Source organism: Scardinius erythrophthalmus (assembly GCF_964197995.2).
Source record: "Scardinius erythrophthalmus genome assembly, chromosome: 12".
NCBI classification, from domain to species: Eukaryota; Metazoa; Chordata; class Actinopteri; order Cypriniformes; family Leuciscidae; genus Scardinius; species Scardinius erythrophthalmus.
The window spans coordinates 42,011,279-42,038,396 of record NC_138232.1 but is presented as its reverse complement, the minus strand read 5'-3'; the positions used below and the strand labels follow the sequence as shown (position 1 = coordinate 42,038,396).

General features: G+C 38.0%; 2 protein-coding genes across 3 annotated transcripts in view; both read right to left on the bottom strand.

The window, feature by feature from the left end:
- Positions 1-1,170: 1,170 nt before the first annotated feature.
- ntan1 (N-terminal asparagine amidase) lies at positions 1,171-8,374 on the bottom strand. The gene is made up of 10 exons (XM_081381151.1): positions 8,153-8,374; positions 7,491-7,593; positions 7,300-7,365; positions 7,104-7,212; positions 6,889-6,962; positions 6,769-6,822; positions 4,757-4,810; positions 4,064-4,161; positions 2,740-2,853; positions 1,171-2,024 (listed from the first exon to the last, which is right to left on the bottom strand). The coding sequence occupies exons 1-10, from the start codon at positions 8,231-8,233 to the stop codon at positions 1,863-1,865; spliced, it is 915 nt and encodes a 304-aa protein (XP_081237277.1). The 5' UTR covers positions 8,234-8,374; the 3' UTR covers positions 1,171-1,862.
- Positions 8,375-11,066: 2,692 nt separating this feature from the next.
- txnrd3 (thioredoxin reductase 3) overlaps positions 11,067-27,118 on the bottom strand; it is an 18,813-nt gene continuing 2,761 nt past the window's right edge. The window contains exons 3-17 of one of the 2 annotated variants that reach the window (XM_081379826.1): positions 25,969-26,078; positions 23,826-23,933; positions 22,543-22,615; positions 22,315-22,434; positions 21,639-21,781; positions 21,071-21,186; positions 18,939-19,164; positions 18,699-18,791; positions 16,898-16,974; positions 14,531-14,687; positions 13,949-14,056; positions 13,765-13,860; positions 12,729-12,863; positions 12,090-12,163; positions 11,072-11,803 (exon numbers count right to left, since the gene is read on the bottom strand). In XM_081379826.1, the coding sequence (XP_081235952.1) occupies positions 12,101-12,163; positions 12,729-12,863; positions 13,765-13,860; positions 13,949-14,056; positions 14,531-14,687; positions 16,898-16,974; positions 18,699-18,791; positions 18,939-19,164; positions 21,071-21,186; positions 21,639-21,781; positions 22,315-22,434; positions 22,543-22,615; positions 23,826-23,933; positions 25,969-26,078 (1,625 nt within the window). In that variant the 3' untranslated portion in view covers positions 11,072-11,803; positions 12,090-12,100. Of the gene's footprint in view, positions 12,164-12,728; positions 12,864-13,764; positions 13,861-13,948; positions 14,057-14,530; positions 14,688-16,897; positions 16,975-18,698; positions 18,792-18,938; positions 19,165-21,070; positions 21,187-21,638; positions 21,782-22,314; positions 22,435-22,542; positions 22,616-23,825; positions 23,934-25,968; positions 26,079-27,118 lie in introns of both variants that reach the window. The other variant, XM_081379825.1, reaches the window with a different exon arrangement.

Sequence of the window (27,118 nt, the reverse complement as noted above, 5' to 3'; positions counted from 1 at the left end):
TAAACATTTAAAACGTGTTAATATCCCCAAATATGTAAATATGTAAGATCCTTAAGGACAAATAAAAAAATTATAAGGAAAACATTATGAGTGTTGCATATTTATAACGTATGTTCCTGTTTCCACTGTAGTTCTGGACTCCACAATCTCTTCTTCTCACAATTGCTCAGGAAACTTCATCAACAACAGCACAAAATCTAGCAAACACCTGCAGTTTAACTTCCTCACATCTTTAATATAAAGCATATAAAGCTGTCTAAATGTGTTATTCCCACAGAAATGATGTAAGAACCAAAGAGGCAAAGTTTAGGATGAATGCTGGTATTTAGTAATGCAAGAATATAATAATAAATCCCCCTTCACCAGTATTCACTCCTTCTGTCCTAGTCTGGGTTTCATTCAGGAGTGCAAATTAGTAAAAGTCTTTTATCTCTGTTCTCTCTTTTCTTCTGCTTTTCAGGTTTCAGTTTTCCAGTGTCAACCTTGTACAAATTGTCCCTCGCAGTTTTCAATAAAACATATACAATGCCAGTGTTGGGGAAAGTTATTTTTAAAAGTAATGCATTACAATATTGTGTTACTGCCTAAAAAGTAACTAGTTGCATTACTTGGTTACTTTTTTATGAAAAGTAATATGTCACGTTACTTTTGTGTTACTTTATCTCATCTGGGCTGGGTTTGCTTGTTTGAAAAAGTAACTCGGATATTTTGTTGTAAATGTAAAAGTAATGCATTACTTAACTTGAAAAAAGTATTCTGATTACGTAACTCACATTACTTGTATATACACATTCTGAAATATATACTTAATAACATTAAAAAATACTATTCTGGACTGTTTGCGCTTTAATGTCTGTACCAGCTTGTATCTGATCAACTTTGTAGCACAATGTTTTGCTTTAGGTTGGATAAAAGCGTGAATACATTTGAATTTAAACACTGTAAAAAATAAACGTTTAGTTGCTGCCTTAAATTTTTAAGTACAAACATCTTGGCTTGTAAGAAAATATTGTTGGTCTAACTTAAAAAAGTAAATTACCAGGTTGCCTTATAATTTTGAGTTCTAAACAGATTCCCCCATTTCATTCTGTTTATTCCTAAAGATGAATATATTTAACATTTCCATTGTTATTATTACATAAAGGACTCAATATATAAAACACCATGTTTCCTCTGGTAACAGAATTTTAATTATCTTATTTCTCAAACATCACAAACATAATTTATTTACAGTTTCTCAAATGAATTCATAAAGAGCAAATGAGACAAAGCTGGATGTTAGGAAGAAAACAATGTGACATATCAGTTAAAAATAATGATGCATAATCAAAACACATATGAAATAAAACAGAAATAAAAGAGTTAAAGCTCTTGTCTCGATGTAAGGGCCGTCTCTGAAAACACGCATTAGTAAAACCATCTTCAGATATTCCACTCTGCATAAATGGCCTTCATAGCAGGTCTCAGATCAGTGTGAAGGAGCTTCTACTGTAACGCTCAAAGGCCTTTGGCTGGGTTTGAGTGGGTCACAGAGGTCAAAGGTCAGACTCTCTTCCACCCCCCCTCAGAGGTCAGACTCCCCCCCCCAGAGGTCAAAGGTCAGACTCTCTTCCACCCCCCCTCAGAGGTCAGACCCCACCCCCTCTCAGAGGTCAGACTCTTGCCCCCCTCCTCAGCGGTCAGACTATCGCCAACTCCCCCTCCTCAGAGGTCAGACTCTCGCCCACCCCCCCTCCCCCAGAGGTCAAAGGTCAGACTCTCTTCCACCCCCCCTCAGAGGTCAGACTCCCCCCCCTCTCAGAGGTCAGACTCTTGCCCCCCTCCTCAGCGGTCAGACTCTCGCCCACCCCCCCCCTCAGCGGTCAGACTCTCGCCCACCCCCCCTCCTCAGAGCGCCGGTAGAGCTGAGCCTGTCCGCCGATGAACAGCTCGTCTGCGCTGGGATGATCCAGCAGGAACCGGATGGTGGATTTGATGTGCTGGACGAAGTGAGGAGGTTCAGCGCTCGGAGACGTGGACAAATACTGGTGGACAAACCAGACATTAATGAGCTTTTCATCCAGCAGATCTGATCAATGACTGAACACACATCAGGCATCATTAATCATTTTTATATGATCTGATGAACCTGTCGCACACGATCTCCTGCACTCCTGTCGTCTGACTGACAGTTTAGACTGTCAATACAATAAAAGTCTTTTAGTATAACTGTACAAACGTCCTCCTTCAGCTCGAGCTTCTCATGTCTTTCTGATGTCAAATCTGCACTGACTTTATCAAGTAAAAGCAAGAATAACTTTAATATTGTTTTAAGATGAACACTTACTGGACTGAAGCAACTGAGGTCTAAAATATCAGGCTTTTGAGGAAGGTTTTATATGTTCATCTCTCAATCATCATTGTATTGCATTGCATTATATGTTTTAAAACTACAGCTTTGATCATAAAACTAAGCATTTAAAAATCGTCTTAAGACATTATTGGCAGATATTAATATTAATGTGATTTTATGACCGTATCTGCTGTACTGTTATAAAGATCTCATTGATTTACATTACAAGCATCAGAATTTCATCTTACTTTTTGTCCATATAAATATCAGCATCTGTCAATATCTACCAAATTGCATATTTTTGCTCAGTTTGAGTCTCTGAATAAAACTATACCAGAAAGAAATGCGTCAGATATGATCCTCAACAGAAGCACGTACAGTATGCAAACGTTGAGGAGTGTTCAGACCTGTAGGATGGTGTCATCATCTTGAGAAAGCCAGAAGCCCAGGTCTTCGTTCGGCGTCCATCGGCACGGGCCGATCCTCACGAGCTCTCGGCCGGAGTCATACACTTCAACCATCTGTGGAGAACAGGTACAGTCAGCTCACCTTTACTCATACAGCGCTTTTACAGTACAGAGTGTTTCAAAGCAGCTTTACAGACATAACAGAAAAATAATGCAAAAAAAGTTTGTGTCCAGAAGAAAATAGTGTCACAGTCCAGCTTAAAGGGATACTCCACTTTTTTTGGAAATAGGCTCATTTTACAACTCCCCCAGAGTTAAACAGTTGAGTTTTACCATTTTCGAATCCATTCAGCCGATCTCCGGGTCTGGCAGTATCACTTTTAGCATAGCTTAGCATAGATCATTGAATCGGACAGGACCGTTAGCATCTCTCTCAAAAAAATGACCAATCTTAGAACACGATGTAACTACAGAAGAGTCAAGTTTTAAATAGGAAAAATATCGAAACTCTTTGGTCATTTTTTTGAGAGAGATGCTAACGGTCCTGTCCGATTCAATGATGTATGCTAAGCTATGCTAAAAGTGGTTCCGCCAGACCCGGAGATCGGCTGAATGGATTCGAAAACGGTAAAACACAACTGTTTAACTCTGGGGGAGTTGTAAAATGAGCCTATTTCCAAAAAAAGTGGAGTATCCCTTTAAGTAATTCAGTGATGGTTCATTTTTGTTGTATTTAAAAATTATTAATTTACCGGTAGTTCATTTATACATACAGCCGCTCTGGAGAAAAACATGATATCATCGTCCAGCTCAGTTCACATAATGGTGTCAATGCAGGATATCAATAATATTGTTAAATATTATATTAAATGTCCCCAACTAAGGAAGAATGGCGACAGTGGCAATGAACCAAAACTCCATCAGTGACAGAATGGAGAAACCCAGACTCAGTCGCTCAGTTCTCCTCTGGCAAACGAGCAAACAGTGTATGATCATGATCCAGGCAGCGTTACAGGTCAGAGGTCAGATTGGATAAGAACATTCTATTATCCAGTTCATCTGGCTGAAGATCTGGATGAGCTGAGACTCCATCAGGGGTGCGTTTCCCGAAAGCATCGTTGGCCAACAATGGTCGCAAGTTCCGTCGTTACCAATAGAGTTCAATGGACATTGCGATGAACTTGCGACCATAGTTGGCCAACGATGCTTTCGGGAAACGCACCCCAGTTCGGCTACTCAGATTCTGATTGGTCAGAAGTATCATCATGCAGATATTTGTAATGAGATCTACACTTGAAGGAGATTAGTTGTGTTATCTGTGTACCTCTCCACCGGAGAAGGTGCGCGCGGATCTGAGCTCCTCCGCCGGCCCTCGACACGCGAACGAGGCGGGAAACATGTGACCGCTTTTAACGTTCACACCTGAAACCACACAACACCGACATGTCCAGCAGGATTCATGCAGTAACACTGATGCGGCTTGCAACCAGAAACGCGTATAAACTGGAGATTACACAACAAAAGTGGTTTAAATAAAATAAAAGCTTGATAGTTTAACATTTGAAAATGAAGAAATTATACAGTTTTACTGTGAAATAATGTTATTATTATATAATTTTTCTTAAAATACTCATTTTAAATAAATAATAATAAATTAATATTTTTTAAATAAATACTTTATTTTATAGAGAAATATAATAATCATCATTAAATTATAAATCTAATAATAATTATTATAATTTTTTTGCCCAAATAATGTCATCACACAAATTTTGGCTAAACGAGCACAAATCTGGAGCTTTAAAAAATCTAATAAATTGAAATCACAATATTTATCACAATTTGACGCACTGGTCACACTTTCTGTTTATTGTTGAGTGAAACTGAAAAATGTGCCTTTATTAGTGTTTTTATATTATTGTGCGTCACCCTGTATTTCTCTTTCATCACGTTCAGCTGATACTGTAAACGCAGAGCTCAGAGAACAGAGGACATCATGAAGAGAAGCTGACATTACCTATCCCACACACCACGGGCCGGTGAACCCCGTCTCTGGTCACGTCATTCATTTCTGAAGAAACATAATTATGATATGCATGTTATCAGCCAGAGTCTCCTGAAGTCAAACATCAGCTCTGTGTGAAGAACAGACTCAAAGAACTCAATAAAACACAATGTGTTAATGTACATTTAAGCGACACATTTCATGAATAATGACTATTGAGTCTCTTTCTCTCATAAAGCATCATTTGACCTCCTGATTTAATACATTAATTGTAATGACTACTTTTCCAGTGCTTTTTTTGGATATGGTTTTATGAGGTTTCATCAAATTAAACTTTTTTTTGTGGTCAACAGAAAGAATAAAATCACACAAGTTTACATTTTAAGGGTCAACTGTCCCTTTAAAGGGGCTATATGTAAGATTTTTCATGTATTATTAACTTTTTTATTGCTAATGTGTGAACAGCTTGTAACGAAACTTAAAAAACGAGACCTTCCCTGACTCAGTTTGTCTATGAAAGTCTCTAGACTGATTTTAATATGAAGGATTCGGGACGTTTTCCCGGGAAAATCGAAGCATGTGACGGTTACGCTCCCGAGAGCCTCTCTATCATTCACACATTAAATTAATACTTACAATGTTCAGGATAATGAAAGAGCCATTAATGTCAATGTGTCATGCAAGGAAATTTCAGATTGATTTAAACTATAGTCTCTCATAGTCAGATCTAAAGAGTCTGAAATATACTTTATACTCAAACTATCATAACCGTGTGATATTAATGAGCTCATCTGTCGTCATGATGCCGGTAAACATCCACATCTCTATGATCAGATAAGCAGTTTTGTGTGTTTATTCTGCTATTGAGAGGAAAGCATGAAGCTCATATTCACAGATTCATCTAAGCGTCGCTCTAGCGGTGGACGGCGTCGGGATGTTCGCTAACAGTTTATCACTGCTAATCACTTCTAAGCGAAGAATAAGAGCTTCGTCGTGAGAATATCAGGGTCTCGAATCCCGTTCAGTCTCGTATACGTCACATGAGCACGAGCAGAGCTGCAGTTCACTATAACGACCACCAGTGTCACTATAACACAGGTTTCTGAACTCTACACACAGCCCCTTTAAAGGGATACTCCACTTTTTTTGGAAATAGGCTCATTTTACAACTCCCCCAGAGTTATACAGTTGAGTTTTACCGTTTTCGAATCCATTCAGCCGAACTCCGGGTCTGACACTTTTAGCATAGCTTAGATCATTATATCATATATTATATTATATTATATCATTAGATCATTGAATCGGACAGGACCGTTAGCATCTCTCTCAAAAAAATGACCAAAGAGTTTCGATATTTTTCCTATTTAAAACTTGACTCTTCTGTAGTTACTTCGTGTAACGCCTGAAAATAGTCCCCAGCTCGGTAACTTCCAACATGACCGGGACTAAGTTTGTGTAGTTTCAACCAGCAAATTAGGTAAAGTTAGTGGATTTTCCTGTGCGATTAGCCATGGTTCGGTTCTCACAAATGTCTGCATGCTACAAGGCACGCTCCCTGTGCAAGCAGGTTATCACGTTGGTTATGTTGACGTCATATCATTACGCCTGCTGGACTCATGGTACGGCAGTAAAGTTTCTTGATTATTACGCAGGAATGAGAGTATAGTTCCTAGCCATATCAGCCTAGAAAATCGCAACTTTTTTCATTTTCCGTCGGTCTTAGTGCACAATGTAACTACAGAAGAGTCAAGTTTTAAATAGGAAAAATATCGAAACTCTTTGGTCATTTTTTTGAGAGAGATGCTAACGGTCCTGTCCGATTCAATGATCTATGCTAAGCTATGCTAAAAGTGTCAGACTCGGAGTTCGGCTGAATGGATTAGAAAACGGTAAAGCTGAACTGTTTAACTCTGGGGGAGTTGTAAAATGAGTCTATTTCCAAAAAAAGTGGAGTATCCCTTTAAGCTGAATTTAGAGAAACTAGAGAATTGGTCAGACAGTGAACAGCAGAAGCGACCTCTGACCTGTGATGCAGCACGTCTCCAGGTGAACGTCTTCCTTCTGCTTCTGAAAGGCAGCTGTAAAACAAAACACTCTCATATTCTGATAATTTCATCTGCATCACACATTTGTACACAACGTACCCAGAATACTAAGGCTGAGTGAGTGAGATGTCTTCTTGTCATCATCGAAACCCCCGACAAGATGCAGCTCCAGTCTGAAAACACAAACACACACACACACACACACACACACACACACACACACACACACACACACACACACACACACACTCCTACAGTCATTATATATGTGAAAACCCCATTTGAGTTGAGTGATGCATGAAGATCCGCAGCACCTGCCGTCTTTATTAGAGTTGCTTTTAGAAGTGACAGCGTTGACTATCAGAGGAACTTCAGTCCATGTGCTGGAGCCATCACAGTGTGCAAGGCACGTCGCTCCACTGCCTTCACAACAGAAGAAAAGCAGGATCACACACACGTACATGCAGTGAAACACCATCAGGTATTGATTTGAAGAAGGTTTCGTGTCACCTGTGTGTCGGAGCATGACTAAATGGCATGTTGTGGCGTCATCAGAGCCCAGGATGGAGACCGAATCTGAGGAAAGAGACACATCAGTGTCCGTTTGACTGACAGACGTCATCCGCTCATCACACACACACACACACACACACACACACACACACACACACACACACACACACACACACACACACACTCACTGTCCGCTGGAGTCGTGGACGCAAACTCTCTCTGCTGGACGTACAGGAGCTGTTTCGGGTCCACAGGCTCCGGGCCTCGGCACACGAACTGCTCCGCACTTTCCTAAGAGAAACACACATTAATGTGAAGAAACACACACACGTCCTGTACTGTCAGCTCTATATGTAGAGTGTGTGAAAGGTGACAAAAAATAATGTTTTTAACATCAAGATGCATGTAGGAATTCAACTTTGAACGGTTTTATTTTTCTTTATTATTATACATTTTTGCAATACACTTCAATAGTCCTGCTGAGTGGAAAATAAATAATACATGTAGTGTGTATATGAGCTAATTAATAGGTAGCATGCAAAAAAACAAGAGCATTATATATTTATACAGTATATATAATTGGGCTGTAAAATCTAACACACACGTATATATCTGTATATATATATATATATATATATATATATATATATACACATTATAAAGTATATTTGAGGTCGTATTGAGGTTTTATTATTATACTTTTAAGGATTTCTACCTTTGTATCTGTATACCGGAGTAGGTTTTTAAATTTAAAGTGAAAGAGGGTCTATGTATCATAGTCTGTGCATACATACTTCCGTATTATATTACTTCAAATATTAAATATGCTCTCAGATTACTGTTTTTGTACCTTGAGATGCGGGTATTTGCTGAAGAGTTCTGCGGTTGAGTTCACGCGCTCTATTCGCTTATTCTGAATCAACAGCGGCATCCTGACAGTGATTACATCTGATCATCTGATTATTTTATTTAAATATTTGTGATTAATAACTCAGTCATGTGAGATTCTCTCACCGCTACACCTCCTCCTCATTCTCTTCCGCATTCTCTAATGACACGTCACAGGTCATGTGACTCTGAATAGTAGAACTGATTCGCTAGAAGGGACATTAACCGGAAGTCAGTTTAACTGTAGAACAAAATCCAGAGGAAAGGCTGATGCGTGTTTATCATGTGCGTTACATGTACAGTCCGACAGGCGGCGCTCCGCTAACTGCGATTAATAAACGGCTCATCAATAAAAAATTGGCATTTAATTGAATTCCTTTTTAAACACGAAGACATTTTCTGTAATGTAGCTTGTATAATAATTTAATCAAACTAATTATTAAATAAATTATAGTTAAAATTGTAATATCTGTAAATATGTGTAATAGCGCTGTTGACCAGCAGGAGGCTCTAGTGCATCACCGTTATATCTGAGTTAATGACGTTCAGCGCCTGGGTTTGCTCAGGAGGAAGTTTTTTTTCTTTCCTTATTCTTGAGAAATGTTTAAGAAATGTTCCGATGAGTTAATGTGTAATCCATCTCCTGATATGAACACAATGTAGCCTACAGTATCCGTATTAGAATTTTACAGAATAAAAAATTATTACAAAAAAAGCAAACCCTTTATCGCTTATGCGATTATGGGAAATATATGTATTTTTAATAGACTGTTAATAAAAAGTTAAATATTCGAAATGGTTATTAACCTCTAACAGTACTACCGTAGTTACAAACAGCTAGTTAAATATATATTTTTAACCCAAATTAATTAAAATTCATCTTACATTTTTCTTTTTCTCTTTTAGCTTAGTAAATCTATAAGGTTTATAACTATTTAAATCAAGGAATTAAAGTGCCAACTCACTGTGACCGTGTGTGTATTGATCACAGTTTATGAGGTTTCCCGGGAACATGTTTGCAATGGAATCATTATGTCATATTACTCATTGTTTAATCATTTTCATTGCACAACGACAGTACAAACAATGACAAATAAACGACTGAAACCACTAATCTAGAAGCTTCTATTTTGCATTTATAATTTGCACAATTCTCATATTTTTAGCATATTATAACTTTGTCCTGTGACTAAACCAAGTCTGTTCTCATGCTGACACATCCAGATCAAATGCTTTACAGATCCTTTACTGTGTCCTGGATTCACACACACATATATGTGTATATATACATATATGTATCCTCTCTCTGTGTGTGTGTGTGTGTGTGTGTGTGTGTGTGTGTGTGTGTGTGTGTGTGTGAATTATACTCACTACTTACCTAATATAATACAAATGTTTTCTTTGAATAACCTTTTATTAATTTATAGCTAATTTATTTATTTACCCATTTATTTGAACCTTACTGATTTATCATCATATTTGTAGAAGGTTCTTCAGGGCAATAAAAAACAAATATGACATGAGGTTGCTTCTCTAGACTTCATAACTAGTTGAGACACAAATACATTTTAAACAAATATAGAATATTAATGCATTATTAAAGAAAAATATATAATATATGTTACATGTTCCTTGGTTTTGTGTTTAGTTTTTGCTACTTGCACTTTTATTTTGAAGTGTATTTTCTGTTCCCATCGCGTTTAGTTCCCGTTTCTATAGTTACGCTTGTTTGTTGCCGCGGTGATTGATTACCCTCACCTGTTCCTGGTTAGCTTCTCAGTGTTCGGTGTCCTTTGGTTCGACTCTATCCCGCGTTGCAATATCAGTCTACGGCAGACTGGATTTAATTAACTACAGCACTATTATATAAAACCAAAGAGAATGAGACACCAACTCTCTCCTTAGATTCACACACACTCGGGTGTGTTTGATCCGTCGGTCTGTGATTATTCACTCACTGAATGGAACGCATGAAAATGAGGCGTTTTATCCTCAGGTTTTCAGTCTCTGGTGTTTTTTGTCTCAGATGAATACACCCGCACTTCACAGGAACAGGTGTGTATGTGTGTGGATGAGTTTTTCAATGCATGTGTGTGAATATTCATGCACTGTCATCAAAAGGACGAGCTGTCTAAACTCACTTTAATGCCGAATGAATGAAGCGAACACTAGAAAGTGGCCTGAACAGATTCTGTGTTTAACGGCTGATTCCTGTTGAAGGAAGTGGAGCTTTAGCCATTTCCTGTTTATAAAGAGTTTCCAGCCAATCAGTGGCTTTCACTCAATCCGGACGCATTTTTCTGCAATCCAATCATCTAAAAAACACATCATAAAAGCTGTAGTTTAAATTTACAGAGAAAGAAATTTCAGTCCGAGACAAATAAATGTTCTTGGACTCTAAAGACACGTTTGAACAAGAAGAAATGCATTAAATCAAGACAATGGCTGTTGTTTTCTTAAATGAAAAACAATTCCTCCTTTTGCTGACGTACATTAAATGTTATAAGATAAAACAAGCTTTTAATTTCAGTAAATCCTCTCAAAGCTGCTTTTAGATATTATTCATTAATGAAATCCCTGCAAACAAACCATTGTAGAAGAAACAATATATACACAAGCAAGAGCTAATGCAATAACTAACACGAAATACACAAAAAGTCTATATATTCAATGGGCACATACATTATAAAATAATATAAATTATGTATTTAATTGCACTCCCTTTCAAGCAGAACACATTAAGGTAGTAGTTATAAATGTATAATTATAGTGACTAAACTATTCATAACCACACTGAAAAATTGCACAGCTTTTTGAATGTTTGTTATGGCATCTCAGATTAATGCATGTGTTAGATAAATTAAAATAAACTCATAAAAATGAAGATTGTGCAGTTTTATTAAAGTCCATGAACAGAATTAAACAGTTACAATGGAAATATTGTACATTTGACAGCTTTAACCCTTAAAGAGCAAATAAACAGCAAACGTCAAACAGACATGCATTTATTTATGAATGAATCCTCCAGACAGACACATGGAATCCAGTGATGTAAAGATATATATTTATAAAAATATGAACATACACATTTTATTGATATTTCTAAGTGCTTTAACAGGCATCACAAACTATAAATGAGTTTGGTGCCGCCCGTTAGTTTAAATACTTTGACGAGGAAGCATCTACATGCTGCATTTGGTTTGCGCTTCGATCACGTCTCTCAGTTACTCGACCACTAAATCAGAGGATAATAATAATAATAATAATAATGAGAGCGGGAAGTGAAATCCTGCTTATCCTGACGAGCAACTGGTGACAAACCCACTATTAAATATAGAAAAATAGTCTTCTACAACCAAACGAAAGGAAAGTGCGCAGCCCTGGCGAGTCTGAACGCCACGGCTCAGTCCAGAGAGCGCATGTTAGCATGGATGTAAAGTCCAAGTGCAGAAAACATCAGTCGTAACCCGCCACTGAACGTGGGTTAGGGGTCAAGACATCACAGAGCACCACGTGTGCGTGTGTGTGTGTGAGAAAAGAAATCACAGACGCATTTGGTGCATTTCTGACTCGGACGGTGATTTTGAGCAGAGTAACCCCGCTGTCAAACAGGCTGTCAATCATTACTCCTCTTCCAATCATGGGTCTCTTCAGCAAGTGAAGCCCCGCCTCTGAAGGCCGTCGTGTCTTAAGGCTCCGCCCCTTCCAACACATGTGGGAACGATCACATGGTTTGTAAAGGGTGAAAGGGAACGACAGACACAAAAGCCTTCTGTAAGCAGTGAAACATCATGATGTTGGACCTCTAGATTCCCAGAGAGAGACTCGAGTGTGTTTGAGCCGAGGGGAGAGGGATAAATCACCAGTTTACACTGGTACTGACAGCCTGTTAAACCAGCAGGGTTTAACCTCAGCAGCCCGACTGAGTGATGTCACCGCCGGAGCTTTTGGTGACCTCCATCGTGGTGAAGATCTGAAACACATGAAGGGAGGGACATGTTATGATCATGTGCTTAGAAAATAAGAACATCAAATGAGTTATAAGCCTATTGTGCTTTTTTACATGTTCATCTTTCTTTAGTGTGTTACTGAGTTCTCCTCTATATCAGTGTCAGTGTTTCTGAACTCCCTGAGTTTCTGCCGGGAACGAACATGTCACAATATTCCTCATTATAATAGTTAATGCGCAGAATAAAGGGGCGGGGCCTGGTTGAGTTAGTTAGTAGTGTGTTAAACTGGCAGTTATGGTAAGAGGCGGGACATTTCCCAAACACACTCGAAGCGCTCGACCAATCACAACACACTGCTCCAGCCGACCAATCAGAGCACAGTGTGCTTTTCAGGAGGAGGGGCTTCATAGAGACAGGAACTAAACAAAGCGTTACTGACAGACTGGGAAGAGAGGAGCCGCAACAATGGAGAATATGAGGAGAATAATCAACATTCAAGCAGGAAAACCTGTTCTAGTAGAGCCTGAACATATACTGTAGAAGGGCGTAATTGGTTCTCTTTAAGTATTAGAGTCTAAGGAAACACACCTCGGCACAGGTGGGGTGAATCCCGATGGTGTGGTCCAGCTGATCTTTGGTAATCCCACACTTCATAGCGGCTCCGAAGCCCTGTGTGACCTCTCCAGCATTAGGACCCAGATAGTGAAAGCCAATCACACGGTCCTACACACACACACACACACACACACACACACACAGTGTTGTTAGAGACGTGATCCTGCAAGCCCTGATAGAATGCAATCAAATGCTTTTCATTCAAAAAACATCTCTTAATAGAAATCTGCCACTGCTTGTTCCAAAACTGAGCAGCTCTTCTAATACACTCGTCTCTAACAGAACACACAAATCTGCTGCTGTAATGCCATGGTTCAATATCTGTTCACATTGTGCAACTTTTGATTTTAAAACGTATTGGTAAAATATTGAAATTAAGATTTAGAAATTCTGTGAAAGCCAGTTATTTATGGAAGCTTGTTGGTTACAATAAATAAATAAATAATAATAATTTCAACTTTCATTTACCAACTCAGCCTTTACTCCTTGCTATTGTGAGTTTCTCACAATTTGTACTTCAACTCAGAATTGCGAGATATAAACCCAGAATTGAGAAAATAAAAATCTGAATTAAAAATAATAAGTCTCAATAAGATAAGTCACAACCTTTTTTTTTTTTTTTTGCCAGAAACAAGCTTAGTGTCATTTTAGTACAATTTCTTAATAATTACAGAATTAATATTTTCAATTAGCTTTTATTTTTATATTTTGAGTTGTCATTTTAAGTTTAGTTTTAGTAATTTATGCACTTCAACATGACCTTATTCCAATCAGTTTCCAAGGCAACATTTGTTTATTTTGTTCAAGTTTTTGATCTAATCTTTGTGTTTTATTTCAGCTTTATTTCTATTTCCTAACAGTGAAGTGCCTCTACCAGTGTTGTTTGTTAAAGGTAAATTAATCCTTTTTGTAAAGTGTAGAATTGTATAATCTAGTGTCTGATCTTGACTTGAAATCATAGTTTGATAAATAAAATAAAAAGTCCACATTCCCAGAGGATGTGTCTTACGTTGTCGAGTTTATTGCAGATGATCTTGGCGTAGCACCGGTTGTTGTCTCGGCCGGCAACGGTGAACTCCAGAGGCCAGAACAGACTGTGATAAACCTGCACAGACACGCATGCATCATTACAATTACCAGCACTCACTCTTCATGTTCCCCATCTGAGCGAACACACACACACACACACACACCTCGAGGTTCTCCTGCCCGTACATCTCCACGGCCTTCTCCTCCGCGTGACCACAGCTGCCGTATTCCATAGGAGTGAAGACAGTGGTGGGAACGTTCACATAATCGCACTGTTACACACACACACACAGAGAAGAAAGGGTTATAAATCACAGATAATACTCTTTATTAGTGCTGGGTGATGTACCTGCTCATACCGCGTGTTTATTTTTGTTATGAAATTAATTTTTAATATACCGCAATACCGGTGTATGTCGCTTTAACAACGTTGGGAACGCATCGCGACTCTGTTTGAGAGGGTCAATGTTCACTGATGCTCTGGTGATGCACAGCTGAGTGTGTGTGTGTTACTAAGTGTGGATTTTTTTCTACAATATTCACTCATGACAGTAAAATATGGCATTCTAAGCCAATATACTGCAGGAAATGTGGTTAACACCCAGTCTTGCTTGAAAATGTGCATTGAAACCGGTATAATTTAGAAAAATACTGTGATTTTTGGTCATTCCACCCAGCACTACTCTACATGAGACTTTTATCCTCCTGGAAAACCTCCAGGAGACGGCAGCGTTTATGAGCCAGACCTTTAAAGATGATCCGGCGTACAGTCGTCGAGCCAGAAGTTTCCCGGCCTGAATGGCCACCGGCGTGAGCTCCCACTTTCCCTCCAGGATATCTCCAATCGCATAGATGTGAGGAATATTAGTCTGCTCCTCATCGTTCACGGGAACCTTCCCATTCCTGGACGGAGGAACAGAAAATCACTCAATGTTCATATTGACGCAGTCTTGAGGACTAAAAGCCACTGTAATGGACTGTGTGTCAGGGCTTGAATTTCGGTGCGGGATTGCGGGTATTGCGCATATTTTTTATCATTCCCGCAGGTCTCCCATTTATAATGCGGGAAATTCCCGCAAACATTGATTCACTTTAGCATGTAGGTTCAGGTTGTATTAGTAAATTAATCCACGCAGATGGAAAATCAAATCAGTCATTTTAAAACTGTCTGCGAGACGCAATTTCACAAACAGCGTGAGTGATTCAGCGGCGCTGCGTCTTCTATCTCGCGTCTCTCAAAATGGGTTGCACAATGCAATCGTTAAGCGCGCAGCAGGCGGCGGAAATACACTCTCGCGTTTCGGGAGTCGATCGGGCCAGCATTGCATCACGAGTAACTAAAGTTTACCATTTGCACAGTCTTTTCAAGTCTCACCAGTTTAAACAGTCACGCGATTTTAAACTCTTCGGTACTTGCGCGCTGTCTGAGAGATGCTTTTTTCTCTGCACACATACATAGAGTAAAGCAGCCTCACAAACAGCTCGCGGGTAACAAAAGTTATTTTTCGTGGATTATAAATCGCTTTAACAGTCAAAAACATAAGAAAATGATGTCAATTTCGGTCTTGGAGAGTATGCTCTAATCTAAACACAGTCGGTTATGTCTTAAATAAGCATAAATCGCACGTGACCGTATAATGAAAACAGGATCCGTGCACTAGCTCTTAAAGGGACAGCAGCCATATGTGTCTGTCATTAATTTGTTTGTCAAAACAACAAAACATAGCTTTCATTTTAAGGAATCAGGATTAATAGCCTATGAATTTAATTTAGTCAGGACTAAAATACTACCCAGTGTTATTTTACATTTGATTAGGCTACTTTATTCAGTCTCTGTAGTATTTCTGAATAGCCTACTAGTTTTAGACCTAAGCAAAAACTTTTCTCTTTATTTCTCTTTATTGATATCTTTATTCTATTGTATTTATTTGTGCTACTTTTTTCAATTTAATTCAAAGATTGAAATCAAGCTTCCTTGAGTTGTGTAAATTCTTAAGAACAAAATGACCCCATTGTAAAAATGCAATGAGTAGGCTAAGCATACATTTAGGCGAGATAAATGTAATTAAAAAAAAAGTCTAAACTCCCCCCTCAAATTAAAAATCCCCCCCCATAAGAATCACCTAAGGGGGGATTTCCCCCCCATTTTCCAAAATGAAATTCAGGCCCTGGTGTGTGTATGAACGGCATATGAAGGAGTCACAATAAAAGTCCTTTTCACACTTAGTTCTGATGTTTGATCTGAATGCGTTCACTTTCTCCTTTGTGGAAATGTTTGATGCCATCATGAGGAGCAGGACTGCAGTGAAACTGCATATTTTTCAATTATTTATCCTCAAACTGTATCAAAACTTTAGATCCTTGTATCGATATTTTTATTAAATGTCCTAAAAACCAATAACTAAAAAAATCTGTTTAAAGGATAAATAAATCATCTTGAGATATTTGCTCTCCGGACAGAAATGAAATGAAAAATGCTTCATAAATAATATATCAGCCACATTACATCATCATCACGTTCCCTTCTGCAATTTAGGAAAAGTCAGAACTGAGAGTTACTGTAACAAATGACCTTTAAAATCCCATACAGTTTATGTTATGTAACACACAATGCACATTACGAAACTGAAAAACTCTGAGTTGTAAATCTGTAGATGCTCAGCGAAAGGCTCGCACAGAGGAGTCATGTGTGTGTGGGTCATATGGAATCACATGACTGTGCTTGAGAACGGATCTAAAACCTCTGTGCTGCACTAATCCCTCAAACCACGCATACACACACTTCAGTCTGTGTGTGAATTAATATGCATTTCTCATGCTTCTCAACGGAAATATTTTGCTCAACTCATCCCGCCCGGCGCCCATCTACATCCCACAGTGTGTTGTGTGTTCTGTAAACACACTCCGTGTCACTGAGGTCAGATGCTGGACACACTCCCAGGTTCCCAGAGGAAATACTGCTGATTCACCATGACACTTCAGACCCCGCCTCCTACTCACTCTGGCCCCGCCCCTTTAAATGCTACCGTGACAACAAGGACTTTGTAATGGGTTGGGGGAGGGGCTATGAGGACAGATGACCAAAACAAACCATTCACAAGAAAGAGACATACTTGGCATTGACTTTAACTCCAGCTTTGTCCAGACCGATCTTTCCTGTACAGGCGTCACGACCCACTGCGATCAATACCTAAGAGACACACACACACACACACACACACACACACACACACACCAAAATTAGCAACATGAAAGGAATGTGACAATGCTGACAAATGAATCTGCCCTCAGTTACAAAACAAAAACACACACACAGACAGAGGAATGTGACAATGCTGACAAATGAATCGGCCCTCAGTTACAAAACAACAACAAAATTATTTCATTGATATCTTATGTGATATTGTACTTGTATTTATAGTTATTTATTTTTTGGAAGTTTTGGAACTGAGAATATATTGATTTTTCTGATTTGTATATTTCATTGATATCTTATGTGATGTTGTACTTGTATTTATATATATTTTTTTTATTTTCTTTAAAAAAAAGATACATACATACATACATACATATAGAGAGAGAGAGAGAATTGGAATACATTACTGATTCTGTTACACTTACTGCATTGTTATATTTTTTTGGGAACATATGTTGGGTTTAATTATGTTTTGGTGAGATGTCCACTATATATCTATCAATGTCTTCTCTATTGTGATTCTCAGGTGATTGTCACATGACTTTTGTAGTACCTTAAAAGGTGTGCGGTTATTTGAAAACGTTTTTTAATTGCCTAAGCCATAATGAAATAAAGGCTTTTAATATAAACATTTACTTTAACTCTCGAGTGACTTGGCTTGATACGTTTTAATGAACAACTAAATAATATTAAGGCAAAGCATTGTTTACACGGAGCAAACTCCACTCACAGGAATTACATTTACCCTGAACTGTAGTCAGACCTCTCACTCTTAGTCAACTGTACAGCTCATGTAGGGTAATACTGAATTATTGATGCAAGCGCTTCAGGGTTCGTACACATACTGTAAAATGAAATTCCAGGAATTTAAGCTCTAATTTTTTGGTTTTCAAGGACTTTAGAGATGAAATTTATCAAACAATATCTTTAATATCTTTCAAATTCTAAAAAAGGAAAATAGATAAACAAAAATTAACTAATAAATCTAAATGGTACAAATAAAGTGCAGCGGATGCAGTGACTGTGGAAACTTTAACCACGGAAAGGATACTGTGACAAAGATATCGCTTTCCTTATTCAAACTAATTTATTAACCCATTAATATATGATTGACCTGAAGAATGAAAGCTGTATCATATACTCTGATATTTATGAGCAATATCACTCATAGCCATGCGGAATGCCTCTATATCTATCAGACGGGCTGCAGCTTCATTATGTGTGGAAAGATTGTTTTATCGATAAAATTAAACACTAATTGCAAATATACTGTCTTTCAATAATTCAAGCACTTTTAAAGTACCTTTTCATAAATATGGCTGATTTAAAGGGTTTTCCAGGACTTAAATTTTAAAAAGTCAAATTGAAGTACTTCAAGCATTTTAAGCACCTTGTACGAACCCTGTTACACAAAAATACTTGCTTTTAAACCCTCTGAAACTACAATCTTTTACCAGCCTTTCATATTTCCCAATGACTGGTGTCACAAGTGCAGTTCACCACATTTATATGGAAATTATCTACTAACATTTCACAAAGTCATTGGGTTCATTTCAGTGAAGAGAATGTAAAATGTTTGAAAAATGTTTGAATAATAAAGGGCACACACTAGGATTTGAAACCGGGCCAAAGATAGCAGACAAGATAAAACCAGACGCGCTGTAATGATATCTGAAGGAAATTCCAGTTTTTGGCCAATAGAAAGGCAGGACACTCACGGTGTTGTATTCCCCCTCATAGATCTCGTTACTCTCGGTTGATTTGGCCGTCACTTTAAGTCGGCCCGGAGTTCCGGCTTCCAGCTCCTCGATCTGTGGATAAAAGAATCACCGTGACGTTTTATCACCTCGATAATGTGTGTAAAGAGGCCACGATTATGAGTATTACATAATCACGGCTCCGATAGATAATGCATCGTTTCAGATTTCAGTAATGTTTAACTGCACACATGCACCAACCTTGGTCGGAACAAACTTCCTGAGGAATTTGACCCCGTGCGTCTCCATGTAATCTCCCGCGCGGTTGGCCATGTCCTGGTCGAATCCTCGAAGCAGAATGGAGCGAACCATGACGGTCACGTCCAGTCCCAATCCGGCCAGGAAACCCCCACACTCCAGAGCCACATACGACGCCCCGACGACAAGAGTCTTCCCGGGACAGTAGGGCAACGAAAACAGGTCATCACTGCGAAGAACAAACAACACCGATGACGGCACACGATAGAAGGATCATGTCTTCCTCCAATGCAGACAAAAGCTCAGATGAACAGTTAAACATCATAAACGCTGCCAAAGAGAAAAGTCAATATGCTCTAAACCACAGAGGCTCGAGTCCTGCCAAACACCTGCACTTCCTCATCAGATAAACCATGAATGAACCATCAGCAAATCTCAGCAGAGTCATAAAAGAGCACACACGCTTAAGGTTAAAGGCTTGGCGTTTCGTCACTAAGCTGTTCGGACTCGATTCCATTTTTTCTGTTTTAATATTTCCGGATACATTTTTTCCCTGACTGTTTAAAGGTTCCATTAAAATGTTAGCAATCAAAAAGCATGTCTTAACTGAAATTATGAAACTTAGAATTTAACAGCAATTTATTACAAATAAAATAGGGCCCTATAAAATAAAATTCTTTATGGTTTTAATCTTTCTGAATTTATAATTTTATAAAACATTAACAATTAGGGCTGCACAATATATTGAAATTATCACAAATGTATATATCGCGACATGCATATCGCAACAGCTTGCAATAACTGGGGTCATGAACAACAGACAAAGAGAAAATCACTCACTGCTCTCGGCTGAATAACTATTGTAGCTTTAATAAGAATCAGGATATATTTAATTCATACAGTGAAAGTTAAGCAGGGTTTCAATTTTACATTTGATTATTCAGTTTCTGCTGTTTAATAACCCTAATGTAGGATAACCTGAACCCTGTGGTTTACACTGATGTTAAATAACACTTCTGATGTTTCAGTAAAACACTGCTGTTTACTGTCAGAATGTTTTCTTGTCACAAAAAGAATATGTAGGATATATAATTTTAAAGATAATTAAGTTTATTTTACACACAAGCATTATCGTATCGCATATTGAATACTGCATTATTTAATGAGTTATCACATTTTTCAATATCGTGTAGCCCTATTAACAATTTATCTACTCTTTTAAAATGTAATTCAATATTTAAACACTTTCCATATCACGATGTGATTAAATGCACAGTCCTAGTTGATTTATTCATCCAAAACTTGCCAAATTCTGTGACATTTCAAGTTACACGATTCCATTTTCTATGACTACTTCGCGATTTTATACACGTCACAGAAATCATTGAGCCCTACATGTCATTTAATAACAGGGCATTATGGAAATGTATTATTTTTTCCTGTATTGTCTTGATTTTTCTGGATTTATGATTTAATAAAAAAAAGGATCAAAAACTCTGGTAATCAAATGAAGCCATACATTTTTTTTTTTTACTTTTAAATTGAAAATTAAACAATTCCTTTTATTTTATGGCAAACAAAACTGAAAACACCACAAGCATCATGCATGCTTGAGTACGTGTAGTTGATACCATGCCATTCATTCACACAGATTTCATATTTAAAGTCTTTTTTACGGTTTAATATTTACAGACACTTTCCATATTGTGATTTGATTAAGTGCACAGTCCTAGTTTTGATTTATTCATTCAAAACTTGGCAACTTCTATGACATTCTGCATTACACAATTCCAGTTTTATGACTATTCCGCGATTTCATCAGTTTTTCCGTATCGCAGAAATCAGAGCCCTTCATGTACATCGTGCCATTTTTAAATAAGCAACATGAACCAACTTGATTGTTTTCCATGTTTATGCCACTCACACCAGAGCTACAGAAGGAAACCCTCCTCCTATTTGACACGTCATTCAGTGGAAGCTTTTGTTCCCTTAGTGACTGAGAATGAACCAGCTTTAGATCAATAAATGCTGTAAATAAGTCATCAGGGCTCCAGAAACGACCCCCTGAGGTCCAGCTGCGTTTACCCAGCTCTCCAGAGGAGGTTTACCACTGTGAACTCAGAGTCTAAGCTCACCTGGTGATGCAATACTCTTTATCTCCCGGGACGCCCAGGTAACGAGGCCGCTCTCCTGTCGCCAGCACAAACCTAGCCGCGGTGTAGAACGTCTCTTTACCACGCTTGTTTGTGGCCTGTTGGGAAGAGCCAACACAAAACTGAGATGAGGGCAGCTTTAGGCATACGGAGAGTGTGATTTGAACTGTAATACGCAACATTTAGCATCTCTCACAGTACCGGCATTTGAATAAAACTAAAAGAAAAGCCTTAACACACAGAAACATTAGCGCTCCAATGTCATAAAGGCATATTTTGCCAATGTTCTGCTGCCAAAAGTAGGAATGAATTACACTTCACACTGAAACTCATGCTTCTTCTAGTCCTCTAAAAGTAAATTAAGTGGAAATGAATCCAGTTCTCTTTGCATTCACATTGAATCTGGACCTATAGTGGAGTCAGCTCTCCTTTTGGCTCATGTTAGCTGTGACCGTTAGCCCAGGAAAACGACTTAGCATTCACAATGCATTTTGTAGTGATTGCGGTGAAGCTTCAGTAGAAGCGGCTTGCTGGATCAGAACACACTCACCTTGATCTTGTGCGGCTCCACAAACTCAGCGTAGGCGTTGACGTAATTGACGTTTTTGTCTCGTAGGGAAACTCTGTAGCCCCAGTTCAACGAACCGATGTAGTTATTCACCGCAGTCCTCATTGTCTCCCAGTTGTGAGTCACTTTGATAAAAAGACAATATTTGATGAGAAAGTGATAAACAGAAGACACACACACGAAAAACAACTACATTAAGAGAAAAAGTGCACATGCTTGAAAGCAAAAGCTTTACGACACATTGCATGTTGTAATTATCAGTTGTTCTGTGTTTTAGGAAGATTTCATGTGTTAAATCACCCATTAATAATCCTTATAATTAAAGATATAACCGAGTAGCCTCATAGTCTTTCAAACCATTTCGAGATACATTCATAAGGTTGCTGTCACTTAAAATCGAGTCATAAAATTAATAATCTAGTTTCAGAGAAAGAGGAAATAAATTTGCAACTGAAATGTCTTCACAGTAGAAAACACAAAATTGCATCACAGCTTTAACCACTCAGGGAAAACTAATGCATTGCACATTATCAAACAGGCACTTTTTAAAAGCATTTCTATGTGCAATGCATTACATCATGTGGTGTAATTGCTGTCTGTAATCCCGATCACAGAGCCAGTGAATCACGTTCCCAGCCGTGTTAATGTTACGACTGACCTTGATCACTGAACTCCCAGCCGAACTTGCGGGCGTCTCCTATAGCTGTGCCAAGCAATGCCGTCTGATGCATCAGCTTCTTAGGAATACAGCCCACATTCACACACGTGCCGCCCAGACCTGGAGACAGACCTCGCATTATCATCTTCATCATTTCATATATCTCTATCATACCATAAGTCGTCATTTTTGATTATAAACTTCCATGATTGATTCTGGTATTCTTACCCCAGGTTGTGCCCTTTGGTGTGGGAACAACATAATCCAGAACCATGACTTTCTTGCCCAAGGCAGCTGCTTCCTGTTTGGACAGGAAGGAGACATGTTAAAATCAAAATCATGTGCAAAACCCACAGAGCTGCTCTGAGTTGTGTTTGGCTACATGAAAATTTCCAGGTTAAATTCTGTATAATTTACATGCACGTTCAATTTATTTACAGTGCAAGGCTGTGATATATCGAGTATTCATGATGATTTTACTGGCAGCATTAAATTAAGCAACCTAAATTTATTGTAATTAGATAGTTTTGCTCCAATTCTGTGAATCATTTTAAACACAAATTCGAAACTGAAAAACCTAGAAAAAATTATTTTGGTAAATGTATAAAATATGTACATAAAAATAGGTAATGGTATAAAAAAAAGCATATAAATATATATAAATTACTTGAATCTAAACAATGCTGTTTATTACTAGGTATTGCATAAAAAACATTTTCTCCTTGTGTTCACATACATATATATACTACGGCTGTCAATCGATTAAAAAATTTAATCGCGAATAATCACATGATTGCCATGAGTTAACTCGCGATTAATCGCACATTTTTTATTTGTTCTAAATGTACCTTAAATGAATACTTCTCAAGTTGGTAATACTCTACTCAACATGGGCATGGATAAATATGGATGCTTTATGCAAATGTATGTTTATTATTGAAACCATAGTCAACCTAGAGCATGAAGACGAGACATGTTTCAAAGGTCATAGATGTTTTTCAAAGAACTTGTTCATGTCTATTAGACACATGTAGAAAGAACAAAGAAATACCAGGTTCCCATTACTTCTCTTTCTTTGCACTGAGCAAATTAATAACACAAACATGTTAAGATTTTTGCATGACAGGGCAGCTCTTCTGAAAAAGCTAAATGTACATTTATTATTTATTATTAGGCCTACATTAGTTTGTCTCTCTCTGTGCCCATTTTGATTAAGCTAAATTCTCAAAGCTGTTTTCATTGGTATATTTTACTGTTTCTGTTGTCAAACAACGGAATGAATATGAAATGGTGACTGAAACACAACGTGCTAACTCTGACAGCACTAATATATACACATACATAAACACATATATATATATATAATAATACAGGGTGAATCCATATAACTTGAGCCTCAGTTTGAAATGACAAAGTGTCCCGATTGCCCCGACTTACCCGGACACACACATACAGTATTTAAACAGCATTACAGATGAAGGATCTTCCTGTCTCAGTGTAATTTAACTCACCTTTGAACACGCCAGACCCCCAGAACCCCCGCCGATGACGATGAGATCATAGTCGTACGCCTCGCTCCCTTCACCCAGCAGCTTCTGCAGGACGCCATCGCTGTGTGCCTGTTCCCACAACAACCAGACACTCATTACAGCATAAAAACATGCTGATAAGAGCCTTTGTGAAGAGGCACTTGTGCTTTATTCAGCTCTATCACCAAAGGTCTTTCCCACAGAGCTGCTTTACACTCAACGGAGAAAGGGCTTTATAGACAGCTGACAGATGCATTAGTGATAGAGACAGGCACTGATGATCAGACATTTCATATGTAGATCCCACGAGCAGTCCTCCGATGGGCTAACCAACATATTCAATACATAAATAGATGAGATAACAGTTGATAGTACAAAACTAGGGCTGTGCCAGTCAACTGGACCGTAGTAGTACAAAACTGCCATCGTCACAGTCCTAAAAATAAATAAATAGAAAAGCCATCCAAGTCCTCCAAAAGCCAAAAGGCTCCATAATGGCAAGCTTCAATGCAAATAAATAGTGCATGTGGACTTATGGATGCTACTAACTAACAATTAATTTAATGGCCACCAAGATGAAGTTATGCAAGCAGCAAATGGCCGATTGAACTGAGAAGTTACTTTCTCAGTTGTGATTTCTAAGGCTGAAATATCAAACAATTCATAACAGCGTAAGCCCTGCAGTTATACACTGAAAGCACCCTGTTTTAATGCTTGTAGTGTTTTTGTTATTTCACTATTTGTATAATTTTTTTTTACTTAAATGACATTTCAATTTATTATTATTCTAAATATTTTAAACAATACTTTTTATCTTACACTTTTTTAAAATAAAAATTATGTGTAAGGTCGTAAAACAGAAATTAAATAATAAATATAAAATGCTAAATAAAAAAATAAAAAAAAGGCAAGCTAGATTTTGTTGTAATATTGATAATATCGGGAGGTCTATAGAAAAATCACAATGGTTGCATAATTCCAATCAAAAATTGACGAGTGAAGTTTCAGAGTGAAACCAACACATTTTACAATGAAACTGAAAGTCCTGCCCTGAATCAATGACGACTGCAATTTTGTTAATTAAATGGGGAAAAATAACTTCTAGCAGACATGTGGGACGGACAGAAATGTTTTAATTACTTATACTTATTCTCTTAATCTTCTACCAAAGCTAAAATTAAAGGGTGTGTGTGTGTGTGGTGATTCCGCAGCAGAACGTTCTTTAACTTGAGTGTCCATGACGGTGAAGTCAAGCGAGTGAAACCCAGTGCACTGCACACTAAACACTGACGGCATGTTCCCTTCCAGAACACTGTGTTGGAACAGAACGCAACGATTTATGCATGAGCAACGGTTAATATGAGGAATTAATCATTCTATAAAGTTAGTGAGGTTTCATGCCATCAAATCTGTAACAAGACAAGAGTTTGCTTGAGGAAATGTCATTTTTATGTCTGTAAATGAACAAAAGTAATTTCTCTGGTGGTCTTTGGTCTGTACAGACATTCATGAACACTTGTGCAGTGTTTCAGAGCAAGCTAATCAAACTATGGTTGGTCACTTCCATAGTTAATCAGATGTTCCTTGACTACATGAACAGCATAACGAGCAGACATTATGAAGAGAGACAAAAGTCTGGCCAGCGAGACCGAGTAAGAATCACCGTCAAACTAGAGCTGCACTATATATATCGTTTTAGCATCGATATCGCGCTGTTAGATTTACCTGAAAAACATAAAGAACTGCTTATTTCAATTGTATCTTTCCTCTATTGTATTTATCTATGCTTGTAAATTGTTTACTATTTTCTATGCAGATTCACTCCCCTACAAAATCAAGAATGAGTAATTCTTTTCATCTAGAGCTATTCAGATTATTTTACTTAGTGCCATGTCAGCATTCAAAGCCATTTTCATGACAAAAATACAAATATCATGTAAATACAATAAAAACCAAACAAACAAAAACAGCAAGTCATATTACACAAGATTTTCTAGAGCTATTCAAATCATCTGGTGAAATTGTTTTTATAATCACAATGCAAATCGCAGAAAAACTAAATATTGCACTGTAAGTTTTCTTCAATATGTCGAACACACGCAGAGATCAGACAGAGGATCGGTACCTTCATGGTGTTGTCGCAGCCTCCGATGTGCTTCTTGTTGATGAAGACGTTGGGGACGGTTTTCTGCCCGGTCATCTCATGCAGCAAGTCCTGGTAGTTGGTCCCGTCCTCTGAAACACATCAGACAGGATCATTCAGGATCTCAGCGCTCGTGTTTCACATCTACACCACATGGGCGGCCCTCCAAGAAGGATAATCGAATCGGGTTCGGATCTGGCACTGCTTCTGAAACTAATGTTTGGCCCCAAAGCAGCTAATCAGGTTTACAGCCTTTCAGCAGAGGATGCATTATCAGTGTGACGCTGCGAACATGAGGAGAGCGGCTGTGCATGTACAGCGAGATAAAGGCAAGCGTGAGACATGAATGAGACATGTTGGGGTGCAAATGAGTGAATGAAAACAAGGGAAGATGAGTTCGTAGCGCTGCGGTTGGCGTGACTCAGCAGGTCATGGCAAAAACGGCTCTGAACACTTAAACATTAACTTCAGAGGTTCAGAGAACACATGCATGAGTATCTCAGCACTTCTGGCAATGAGGTAGTAAAACTGCTGTAACCTTAAACGTGGACATTACATAATCGAGCATGCAGAAGACATCCATATTCAGTAATCTTGCGCATCAGAAAGAACTTCAGGTGAAAATGTCATGCAACTGAATGTGCAGCAAAATAAAGTAAACATTGTTTTAAATATGTAGTGAACAAATATAATGTAATATCAGATCTGGCATTTATCTCTTTAAATTATTCATACTCATAATTTTCATAATTAGGCCTAAGTGTTGTTGAAGTTGAATAGTCCTGATACACAAATAAATAAACACAGAGTATGGCGCAAAAATGCTCATTTTACAGTGTGAAATAAACAGTTCTTTTTATAGTATTTTTTGTTCTTTAATTCTAATACTTTAGTTTCATGTTAAAAAAAAACAAAAAACATGTTTTGTTTGTTTTTCAAATGCCATGCCAGAGTATTTGATTATTTTGATGCCGAAAACCATATTTGAGTTATTACCATTTAGAATAGAAAATAAAGATATTCAAGACACATTTCTTAAATTAAATAAGAGATGTTTGACAGACAATGAGCTCTGACATGACGTACATATGGGTAGAAATTAGGGCTGTCAAAGTTAGCGCGTTAATAACGC